The 12,248-nt window shown below is 45.7% G+C and overlaps 1 protein-coding gene across 4 annotated transcripts in view; it reads right to left on the bottom strand.

Annotated features, from left to right (window-relative positions):
- Positions 1–3,661: 3,661 nt before the first annotated feature.
- The window catches only part of GCLC (glutamate-cysteine ligase catalytic subunit), a 48,484-nt gene continuing 39,897 nt past the window's right edge, over positions 3,662–12,248 (bottom strand). For all 4 annotated transcript variants that reach the window (XR_016233987.1, XR_016233988.1, XM_002714508.6 and 1 more), the window contains 6 exons: positions 12,024–12,116; positions 11,647–11,751; positions 7,457–7,538; positions 7,276–7,379; positions 7,081–7,201; positions 3,662–5,072 (listed from right to left, as the gene is read on the bottom strand). Coding sequence is in view for 2 of the 4 variants with exons in the window: in XM_002714508.6 (XP_002714554.1) it covers positions 4,861–5,072; positions 7,081–7,201; positions 7,276–7,379; positions 7,457–7,538; positions 11,647–11,751; positions 12,024–12,116 (717 nt within the window). In the remaining 2 variants the exon portion in view is untranslated. The remainder of the gene's footprint in view (positions 5,073–7,080; positions 7,202–7,275; positions 7,380–7,456; positions 7,539–11,646; positions 11,752–12,023; positions 12,117–12,248) is intronic.

Here is a 12,248-nt window from a genome sequence, read left to right as displayed (position 1 = left end):
TATAATAAACATAAAAAGTATAACATGCCCCCTTAATTGTACAGCATCAGTTATTTTTATTTATTTATTCTCATTTTAATTTGAAAGGCAGAATCCTCCAAACACCCAAGACAGCCAAGGCTGGGTCAGGCCAAAGCTGGGAGTCTGGAACTAGTGCAGGTCCTCCAGGAACACAATTACTTAAACCATCACCTGCTGCTTCCCAAGGTGCACCTGCTAGAAAGAGTACTGGAGGTGAGACTGAAACCCAGGCACTCTGATATGGGATGTGGGAGTCCCAGGTGGCATCTTAACCACTGTGCCAAATAATCATCCCATTCAGTGAGTTTCAAACATATGTGTCTGTGAATCATCACCCACGCAGATTTGAAATATGTCAAGCAACCCGGAAGTTTGTCTTTCCAGTCAGTGCTTGCTCACTCTTACCCAGAGGCAACCACTAGAGGGACTTCTGCAGTAGTCACTTAGCTTTGCTAGTTTTCAAGTTGCAAATGTAATCTTACAGTGCCCATTCTATCTGGCTTTGTTCACTCAACATGAAATTTGTGAGATACATGTGCTGTGTGTAGTTTTGCTATCACTGTTATACAGTCCATTGTTTTTAGTGCGTCTTCCATACTTAGTGTTGTAATCTTTCATTTCATAGACTGTTAGGAGTGCAAAGGATGTTAAGGAGTTACCCAGCCTCTGCTTACCAACATGTGACAGTCCAAGGAACGTGTCTATTCTAGACCCCTCAAGGTCTCCTCACTTCCAGATCTGTATTCATTTCCCTTCTCTTAGGGATTGAATGTATCCCCTTTAAGACTTCCTATATTGTATTCTAAACTCAAATGTAATGCTGTCTGGAGGTGGGGGCCGTTGGGAGGTAATTAGACCATGAGGATGGAATTAGTGCCCTTTTAAGGAGATATGACACAATCTCTGTTCTCAACATGTGAGGGAAGGGCAAAGTGGTCCTCTGCACACCATAAAGGGAGCCCTCACAGGAACTGAATCTGTCAGGACTCTTATCTTGGAATCCCAGACTCCAGAATGCTGAGAAATAAACATCTGCTGTTTGAGTCACTCAGTCTATGATACTGTTAGAGCAGCTTAGATGGAAAAAACCTTCTAATTCTCACTTTCCTAAATCTCACCAGGCATGTATTCCTAGTAGTGTTTATAGGGAAAGTTAAATATTTACACAAAAGCATAATGGAGAGAACAGCTGGCAGAATTCTGTGGCTTCTCTTCAGGAGAAGCAGGTGAGTCTTAACCCTCAACGGGAAGTTCATCAGAACCCCTGAAAACCACACCACCCAGCTAAGTATCTGCAGCCATGGCAAGGGACTGTCATCTAGCCAGGCTTTGACAGGCCCTGGCTTCACAGGCCCACTTCCCTGTGGCTTCCTCCCCCATGTCAAACACTACAAGTTACCTGAAGGATACTTCTACCTTTTCTGTTTCAGGTTTCCAACAAACATCCCATCAGCTCGTCAGAACTTTGGCTAATTTTTGGCATCACTTGGTGGTTTCCCAGAAAATCAAGGAAAGTTCCCTCCCCCACTTCCCACCTCCAACCTCAGAGACATGCTAATTGCCAAAAGCATCGTGGGATTAAGAGGAAACTTTATTTTTAGATGTAATTTTATTTACTTGAAAGGCAATTACTGAGAGAGGGAGAGACAGAGAAGTCTTGCATCTGCTGGTTTGCTCCCCAAATAGCCGCAATGGCCAGGAATGGGCCAGGCAGAAGCCAGGAGGCAGGAGCTTGTTCTGGGTCTCCCACACTGGTGAAGGGGCCCAAGCACTTAGACTGTCTTCCACTGCCTTTTTTTTTTTTTTTTTTTTTTTGACAGGCAGAGTGGACAGTGAGAGAGAAAGAGAAAGGTCTTCCTTTGCCGTTGGTTCACCCTCCAATGGCCGCCGTGGCTGGTGCACTGCGGCCAGCCGGCGCATCATGCTGATCCGAAGGCAGGAGCCACATGCTTCTCCTGGTCTCCCTTGCGGGTGCAGGGCCCAAACACTTGGGCCATCCTCCACTGCCTTCCCGGGCCACAGCAGAGAGCTGGACTGGAAGAGGGGCAACCGGGACAGAATCCGGCGCCCCGACCGGGACTAGAACCCGGTGTGCCAGCGCCGCTAGGTGGAGGGTTAGCCTAGTGAGCCACGGCGCTGGCCCCTTCCACTGCTTTCCCAGGTGCATTAGCAGGGAGCTGAATTGGAAGAGGAGCAGCCAGGACTCACTCGAACTGGTGTCCAAATGGGATGCTGATGCTGCAGGTGGCAGCTTTACCTGCTACACCACAAAGCTGATCCCTGGAAACCTTACCAATGCAGGGGACCTGATAGGAAGTTGGACTTTGGGTTAAAAGCAGGTTAAGGACGCTTGTGTTCCAAGTGAGGTTCCGAGTACCTGGGCTTAGCTACAGGAATTTCTAATGAGGAAAAAATACCTTTTGCTCATTTCCGTGGTTATAATTCTATCCCTCAGCCTCCAACTTCTCAGGTTCTGGTGGCAAAGCTCTTGATCGGCTTACTTTCTCTGGGAAGGAGCATTATTACCTGATTTCAGTAAGACATAGACACATGAGTCTGAAGGCGAGTGATTTGAAATGGAGTTGTTTATAGCTTGGGTACAAAATAATCTGAGTTCTTGTTCTCCATGGGGTAAGCAACAGTGTCAGCACTATCCAGGAGCCTGTTATGTGTGCAGAAATGCTCGCTCCCCAATCTAAGCCACGAGAAGACCCCTGAGAAATCGTAGGCAGGTTAGTTTGACAGCATTGCCCTGGGAGCATCTAGATAAAGTCAGCGCTCTGAGCAACTGTATTGCCCAGAGGAAGCCCACTGCTTCACCAACTCTGCCCATGAGGTGGACAGGGTGGGTTAACACTGCAGGACTTGCTGATTCAAAGCATGTCCAGCACCCAAGTTCCATCAACACTCCCCGTGTCACCCCAACCCAGCACAGCAGGCTATGGAGTCTAGACAAAGCCACTTTTAGGGCATAGCAGTCATTACAGTCACACTCCAAGCCCTTCTGCTATCCTCATAGCTACTTAGGGAGTTGGGGCATCTGGTGTCTTTCTAGAAACATCTGAGGATTGAACACTCACTTCACAGACTCTAGGCTAATCTAGGAAATCAACTCTACTATTCATCTAGTTGTAGGATTCAACATTTAAGTTTCCTGAAAGCTAATTTCACTCTTTCTTTATACGTCAAACACTTTCTCTACCTTTATAAAATTTGACTCACACAAGAAAAGTTGTAAACCAAAAATAGGCATTCCTTAATCCTCCAGAATACAAATGTGAAGTACAGAATGCTGTGGCATAGCAGGTAAAGCTGCCGCCTGCAGTGCTGGCATCTCACACGGGCACCGGTTCGAGTCCCGACTGTTCCACTTCGATCCAGCCCTCTGCTATGGCCTGGGAAGGCAGTAGGAGATGGCCCAAATCTTTGGGCCTTGCACCTGTGTGAGACCTGGAAGAGGCTCCTGGCTCTGGATCAGCTCGGCCTCGGCCGTTGCAGCCATTTGAAGAGTGAACCAATGGATGGAAGACCTCTCTCTCTCTCTCTCTGCCTCTCCTTCTCTCTGTGCAACTGTGACTTTCAAGTAAAAATAAGTAAATCTTTAAAAACAATAATGCTGGTCTTTAAACACATAAACAGGTTTAGCTGAAGCAGCTTTATTGCAATCTTTTAAAATTAGCATTACAGTTTAAATATTTATGCCTTAAAGGTTTGCATAATGTATAATACAGTTATTTTTAGAAGCAGTTAAGACTCTAATTGAGAAAAACAGAACTTCAACACAAAGCTGTAACAATTATTTGAAACAAAATTATTTACAATTAAACATCTAGGGTCCTGATTCACAACACTTAGTGCATTTCATGATTATGAGTTTCATAGAGAAAGATAAGCAGTATACAGAACATTCTCCAAGACTGGAGTGAATGGCTTTTAAAAGAAGTCCATATCAATATGCTCAAGGGAAATGAGAGAAGAGATTAATTAAAAAAAAAACACACACACAAACAAAAAAATCCTAGAACTTCAGTAACTGCTTTAGGTTTGAGTATTTAAGAATAAAGCAGCAATCTGTATCAGAAGAACTGATGTCATTTTTGACAGTACGTACAGGAAGAAAAATGACTGATAATCATTACAGGTGAACTCTGGGTAAGTCTCCTTTCCTCCTATAAAGTTATCTTTTAAGGACTGAATTAGCAAGTGTAATAATGGAGATGCCCTTTCACAACAAGCCATAGCGTTCAGTGGGTTTTATTGGGTCCCATGGTCAGTTATTCCAACTGCAGAAGCAGCACCACAGAAAAGGTGCTGGGAATCCAAGGTCAGCCCTGACGCACCTCCCATGAATTATAAGTGATTTTATGTACACAACAAAGGAGATGACTCTAAGCAAGAGCAAGTATTTTTAAAGTGATACATTTCAATGAATCAGGTCCCACGTAGTCTTCAAAGGAACAAAAATTTACAACAAACATTTTAAACTCTGGAATGAAGGTATTGTACAGCTGCTAGTACACTGCATTTACAAGACTGCTTGAACAGTATTCTCTCCAGAGTAAGAATTCAAAAATGTACAAGCCAGTTCACATTGACTGTAGGTACAATGTTATTAAAATACATTGTTAATCATAAAAATACTTTACTTTGTACATGTATACTGTATAAACTGTAGATCTGCCTACTGAAGAAAGCCTCTAAATCCATTTCTGGCCCACTGGCCAGGAAACAGTACAGTTCTATTATTTGGTCTGCACATCATACACGTGGGCTCGGAGTCCCAGTCCCGCAGTCACTTCTTCAATGAAACAGCAATGTGTTGTTCTTTCTAGAGAATGTCTAGTTGGAAGAGTCAGTTTTACTTCCACTATATTTTACTTTCCTAAGGGCTGAGCCTAGTAACTCTGGGCATTCACATAATTCATTTGCAATTTGGTTACACTTCAAAATAAGGCTATAGTTCATTTCATCGGTGATTACACTGTCTTGCTTGTAGTCAGGATGGTTTGCAATAAACTCCCTCATCCATCGGGCAACTGTCATTAGTTCTCCTGGAAAAACAAACAGTTTTTTAACAATGGAAAATTAACAGAATTAAAATAAGTTGATACTTAGTGCCTAGCATAAATTCGATTTTGAAAAAGAGGTTGGCCAGCACCGTGGCTCACTTGGCTAATCCTCTACCTGCGGCGCTGGCACGCCGGGTTCTAGTCCTGGTTGGGGCGCTGGGTACTAGTCCCGGTTGCTCCTCTTCCAGTCTAGCTCTCTGCTGTGGCCTGGAAGTGCAGTGGAGGATGGCCCAAGTGGTCCCTGCACCCACATGGGAGACCGGAAGCATCCGGCTCCTGGCTTCGGATCAGTGCAGTGCTGGCCGTGGTGGCCATTAGGGGAGTGAACCAACAGAAGGAAGACCTTTCTCTCTGTCTCTCTCTCTCACTGTCTATAACTCTGTCAAATAAAAATTAAAAAAAAAAAAAGGAAAGGAAAGATATCAACATGACTTTTCAGTGCAGATACACGGCAGGAGTTGGGAACAACCTACCTTTCACAGAATTCCCCCTGGGGGTCGGCGCTGTGGCATAGTAGTTAAGCTGCCGCCGGCAGTGCTGGCATCCCATCTGGGCACCAGTTCATGTTCTGGGCTCCTGCACCCACATAGGAGACCTGGAAGAAGCTCCTGGCTTCAGATTGGCTCAGCTCCAGCTACTGCAGCCATCTGGGGAGCGAACCAGTGGATGGAAGACCTTTCTCTCTCTCCCTCTGTCTGAAACTCTGCCTCTCAAATAAAATCTTAAATAAAATTATTTCCCAGGGGGAATTTTTTTTTAAAGATTTATTTCATTTATTTGAAAGGGAGAGTGAGTGAGGGAAGGAGAGAGAGATCTTCCATCCGCTGATTCACCCTTCAAATGGCTACAACAACCAGGGCTGGGCCAGGCTGAAGCCAGGAGTTCAAAATCCCCTCCAGGTCTCGCCATGTGGCTGGCAGCAGCCCAAGCACTTGGGCCATCCTCTGCTGCTTTCCCAGGTGCATCAGCAGGGAGCTGAATTGGTAGCAAGGCAGCCGGACTCAAACCAGCACTCCTGTGGGATGCCAGCATCACAGGCGGTGGGTAGCTTAACCCACTGTGCCACGACAGCGGTCCCTGGGGAAGAATTTTAGTTTGCAGGTGGGCAACGAGAACATATACATTTGGTTCCTGTAAGATGCCGCCTGTATGCCAACACAGCCAGTTCTTAAGGGACAGGAGTTCAGCACACCTGTACAAAAGCACATGTCCTCTATTTGGCCAGAGGGCTGAGACGACCTGTATCAGTGTCCTGAGACTACCTCAGAGAACAAAGGGGTACCTAGAGCAAACACTGGTCAGGAGAAATGAAAGAAGAATAGAGTGGAGAAAGTGAGTGAAGAGAGAAACTGGCAGAGCAACCACCCGGGATGTGATGTAGGGTTGTATAGCTTTCCTGACTCCAGAAGGTTCACAAAAGGCTCAAGTGACATACAGATAGCACTGTGTTATTTTTTTTTAAGATTTATTTATTTAAGTATGTACATAAAGATTTAAGAGTTACAGCGAGGCAGAGAGAAAGTGAGAGAGAATGAGAGAGAGGTCTTCCAGCTGCTGTTTCATTCCCCAAATGGCCGCAATGTCCAGAGCTGTGCCGATATGAAGCTGAGAGCCAGGAGCTTCTTCCGGTTCTCCCACATGGGTGCAGCGGCCCAAGGACTTGAGCTATCCTCTACTGTTTTCCCAGGCCCTAGCAGAGAGCTGGATTGGAAGTGGAGCAGCAAGGTCTCAAACCGGTACCCACATTGGATCCCAGCACTGCAGGCAGTGGCTTCACCTGCTATGCCACAGCGCCAGCCCCATTACTTTATCTTTTACAGAGACCTTTTTATTTGAAATTTAAGAGTTATGGGTTGGGGTGCTCTTTCTCATTATCTCTTCCTCTCAAATAAAAAAGGAAAACATTTTTACAAAACAAACAATGTTTTAAGATTGTGTAGCTCTACCTATATTAAGAGCTTAAGAAAAAGAAAAGAAATGGCCAGCATACCGGATGCTCTCTTCTTAATCAGCTTCAGGTAGTTCAGAATACTGCATCTGGTGTCCACATCCACTTCCATGTTCTCAAGGTAAGAGTTCAGGATGGGGATGAGCCCAGGAAACACACCTTCCTGTAGGAAGCAGGACACAGGCTGAGCACCCCACCAGTCGGCAAGCACAGCGCGGGGCCCGGCCGGGGACCTACCTTCCCGTTGATGATGGTGTCTATGCTCATGAGGGCGTACTCTTCTACCGCCAGCTCTGTGCTGTTCTGAGCCTTGCCACACCCGTCCACCACAGCGTTGCCACCTGCCACGAGAGCACGGAGGAGTTTTAGTGGCCTGTTGTAGCCAAAGCGGCCCTGAGAACCCAAGAAAGTGTCATACCTTTGCAAATATCTTTCCTGAAATAAAACATCTCCTTCAAGACTGCATCTCTTTTCTGTGCGACTTTCATGTTTTCATCAACCTGAGGGGGAAGAAGAACCACGAGTACATAAAGATGTCTCTGACCTGGCGCAGAAGCACCTCGCCTTGGCACCGGGGTACACTCCTTTCAGGATTCTACTTCCCCTCTGGTCTTCTCTGGTTGGAAGAACACTTCTTCCTTACGTGAGGCTGTTTCACTCAACCACTGATTGCAACGTGCTTTTAATCACAAATGGAGAATACTGAGATGTTTACTTTAAAAAACAGTATGTTCCTGTAAGATGTCTGCATTTCAAAACAGCACTGTGACTGAACCTTGCAACAAATCTACAGTGCTGGGAAGGTGAGTGGTTGGGTCCCTTTACACAGTTCAGCAGCGGATCAGAGGTCCCTGGGGTAACGAAGGCAGGGTGGGACTGGAATCCAGTTCTTATGGTTCGTTCAAATGCCGTTCCCTCCTGCCACGGGGGTTTTGCTGCCTCACTTGCGTAAGCAGAGTTAACAGGCTGTCAGATCTGGAGTAAGCTTTTTAGTCCTCCAAGGGCCCAGTCACCAGTGCTGTCTGCGTACCTGGTGGCCCTGCACGTCAACTCATTCACAAGCCTGAAAAACTGTGAATGTCTCCATTTGTTGAATGACTTTCCAGAATCCTGAAAGGAGAGCTTCTAAACCTTTCAGTAGGAGTCTTTTCTACACTGCAATGTGATGTGGAACCTCAGCGAACAGAAACACGAGCGAGAGGGTCAGAATGGCATGGCCGGGAAGGCACAGCTTTCTCCTGAGTAGCCTCCTCCCATCCTCACTGGGGAGGAGCTTACGGTTGGTATCTGTTTGTTCTTTGAGACTCGTGGGACCTTCTGAACAGGAGTATTCAGATTATAGTCTGAAACCCCACTACGACTTGGACATCTCTACTTTCTTTCTTTTCTTTTTTTTTTTTTTTTTGACAGACAGAGTGGACAGTGAGAGAGACAGAGAGAAAGGTCTTCCTTTGCCGTTGGTTCACCCTCCAATGGCCGCCGCGGCCGGCGTGCTGCGGTCGGTGCACCACGCTGATCTGAAGGCAGGAGCCAGGTACTTCTCCTGGTCTCCCATGGGGTGCAGGGCCCAAGTACTTGGGCCATCCTCCACTGCACTCCCGGGCCACAGCAGAGAGCTGGGCTGGAAGAGGGGCAACCGGGACAGAATCCGGCACCCCGACCGGGACTAGAACCCGGTGTGGTGGCACCGCAAGGCGGAGGATTAACCTAGTGAGCCGCGGTGCCGACCTGGACATCTCTACTTTCATTCCTAATAGTATCTGTTCATAAAGATCGCTGGTTTTACTGCCTCTTCTGCTTTCATTAACTCATTTTTGAAAGTGAATTTTACCACTGCTCTTTACATTCTTGAATGCTTAGGTTTATTTTCAACCTTTATGAAACACCGAAAGCTATGGTTTATCTTTAGAGACAAGCTCTGCCAGCATCCCACTGTCATTTGCTTTCCTGAACAATCTTCAATTATAGTTTTGATTAATCTGGACATTAGGACAGATGTTTTTAATTTCCAATAGTGAAATGTTTCTTGAATACCTTTTTGCTGAATTCTGGTGGGAATGCATCCCATATGGTCTTATTTTGACACATAAACGTGCTCCTTAATTTTCGTAAATCTTCCTCAAAGCATTTGAAAACTGTCATTTAATTCCCCTACGGCCTTTCGCTTTCTTCCAGGACCTGACCTGTCAGTACTGGGTAACACACAAGGTAGTCTGCTGAGTGCTTCATCTCCCTTAATACTCACATGAGCTCACAACAGCCTGCTTACCTCCATCTACATGCAGCAAACAAGGCACACAAGCATCAAGTAATCTGTCTAGGTTTAAAAGCTACCAAATTACTACAAGGGATTTATGTTCTTAGCTTTTCTCATGAAACCTGTATCTTATTACCCAAGCCATTAAATTCTTCCCTCGTTTAAGTATTGCTATACTTTAGGGCACTGATGCTTTCTTTGTCCTTTTCCCCACCCTTTTAGCCAGCAATCTGGAAATAATATTTCTATACTAGTAGTGGTTTGCTTTTAAAGAAACAGTTCTGACAGTATTCCTTTCTAGGTGTCAAGCATTCAACAGTCTCTACCATTCATCTCTCTCTACTATCCCCCTGCCAGCAGCCAGGATCTGAACATCTGTGCCACTCCTCCCCATTCATACTTCAAAACCTAATCTTGAATGCAACAGTAGGAAGAGGTGGGGTCTTTAGAAGGTGATCAGATCCTAGGCTCTGCTCTCATGAATGAGCTGCATGCCCTTAAGAAGGACCTCGCTTGCTCTCCACCATGGGAGGATGCAGTGAGAAGATGCCGTCCGTGAACCGCAGTGGGTCCACACCGGACACGGCATCTGCCGGTGCCCTGATCTGAGACTTTCCAGCCTCCGGAACCATGAGTGACACATTTCTGCTGCTTTCATTACAGTGGTCTGAACAAAGACATTCGATAAGACCCAGAATCATCTGGAAATTAAAGTCTGGTGGGGAACAGAATTCTGTGGTTGCTAATTCTTTACCACTCAGCATTCCTGAAAGGTTTCTTTCCACCTCCTCCTGTGGTGTATTTCCCAACGTTCTCTGTTGTGCACAAATTTTTCTCTTTACTTGACATATATACAATTCCTAGATTTGGGTTCTTCTTCAAATATAAAGGCACTTCAAAAAGTTCCTGAAAATGTGTACTATGGAGAAACTGAATGGATTTCAAAAATTTGTTACATCACTTTCCCACGAACTTTTTTGAAATATCCTCATATTTCTGTTTCATTCTGAAGGGACTCCTATGGTAACAGCAAATTCTATTATTTCTTTGGTTACTGTATTCTGTCTCTTTCTATATGGACCATTCTCTTCTTCTGACTGCCAAATACCAAACATTCCAGAGCAATTCTCCCTGTTTCAGTTCTCCCATAATATCCACTTGTCTGCCATTCTACTGGAATGAATCTTAATCTAGTCTCTTCTAAATCACTAACTTGACCTTCAACAACACCTGCTTTGCTGGTGAGTATTCTGAGTGCAGAACGTGCTGCTACCATGTCTCGAGTCCTAGATTCCTATTTCTGCCAAAGCTCTTTGGCTCATCCTGATTGCTTATCTAAATGCAGCCCTTCTTGAGAACCTGAGGGCATTAGGTAGCATTTCTTTAGGAAGTCTTTCTAGTTTCTTGAATTAACTTTCACTGAGATTAGCCTACCCTGCAGGCCTGGCCAGGCCCTGTCTTTAAGACTCTGTTGCCTTTCAGACCTCTATTCATATTTACAAACAGGCTCAACTGTGGCTAGGTTTTGGTCTTCCCAGAAAGTACACCCCATAAGGGAAACACAGGCACACAAAATTCTACAGGTTTCCTTCAGCCTGGATGTGATGGGCAGGCAGGGCATACTGACTGCTCAACTTCCATGGGAGGAAACAGGAGGATGCCAGGCATAAGCTGACAACCTGGCTTGTGCAGGGAGCAGGGAGGCAGGTATCCTGCAGGCAGGGGCTGCATCCATGCAATTTTATTTTTCCACCCATGTTTGCTGTGCCAGGGCTGCTCTACTTCTTTCTCTGGTCCTGACCCCTCACAGCAGGAACCCACTGCAGTAAGCCCTCACCCAGCTGAGCAGTCAGTCTTCCCCATACAGTCTCTCTGCCTGGATAACCCCAGGACCCCCAGAGCCCCCAGAGCTCCCAGCTCTGCAGCTTCATAGCGTGGGGTTGCTCCAAAGCTGCACTGGGAAAACTCCCAGGAAGCTCCTTTGCTGGTCCCTGGTGGGATGGGTTGAATCAGCTCCCATCTGCTCTCATGTCAGTTGGGTGCTGTCTGTGCCCTCCAGCAATAACTCAACTCCAGTCCTACAGATGTGAGACCTCTCTCTCCATTCCTATAGTCCTGCTTCCCCTCATTCTGACTTTACCATTGTAATCAAAATGGGGTTTTAGGTAGATGAAATCAATATATGGGGCTATCTCCAGCCATCAATTATCTTGAATGGAAAACCTCTAGAAATAAAGCTTAGATTTAAAATGAAAAATAGAACCGAGTGAAAAGAGAAGCACTTCATTCTAAAGGGTGAAAGATTCTAATGTCTGATTTGAAATGAACAGTATATGAGTAGACACCCTTACCTTTGACAGAGGAATGAGAAAATCCAGTTTGTATGAGAGAATCACTCTGGTGAGCAGCACCACAAACACCACATAGGCAGAGTTCTCGAAGTCTGTTAACTGAACCTAGACAAGCAGGAGCCCAGAAAGTCATGGACCAAGCACACAGTAACCCCCTCCTCCCGAGAGGCCCTGCCCTCCACTCTGTGGGTCAGGTCATCCCAAGCCATCTCCGGAGCCTGAAAAGCCTCCACCCAGATCTGTTCTCAGAGATCCCCTCCTGAGCTGTGGACTTGCTTTAACATGCACATGCTGGATCTTCACTGCCTTACAGTGAACTTAAAAACCTTCTGATACAAGTATTGGAAGGGCGACAAACACCAAAACATATATCTCACCTCCATGGGCCGGAATTCCACTCTCCAGCCAATATCGGAGTTTGGAGGAGGTGGCTTAAACCTCATTGTCTGCCAATTTGTGGACTGAATATTCTGTAATAAGAAAGCAGAGAATAAAACCAATTTTCTACAAGTCTAGGAGAACATTAAGATAATCTGACTTTTAATTAGGGAAGAAGGCTGCTTATTGTCCAGGCCAAATACTCTTCAATTCACAAATACAAA

The sequence above is a fragment of the Oryctolagus cuniculus genome, chromosome 5, assembly GCF_051225735.1.
Source record: "Oryctolagus cuniculus isolate XC-2025 breed Fujian yellow rabbit chromosome 5, ASM5122573v1, whole genome shotgun sequence".
NCBI classification, from domain to species: domain Eukaryota; kingdom Metazoa; phylum Chordata; class Mammalia; order Lagomorpha; family Leporidae; genus Oryctolagus; species Oryctolagus cuniculus.
This window is presented reverse-complemented; position numbering and strand designations above follow the sequence as displayed.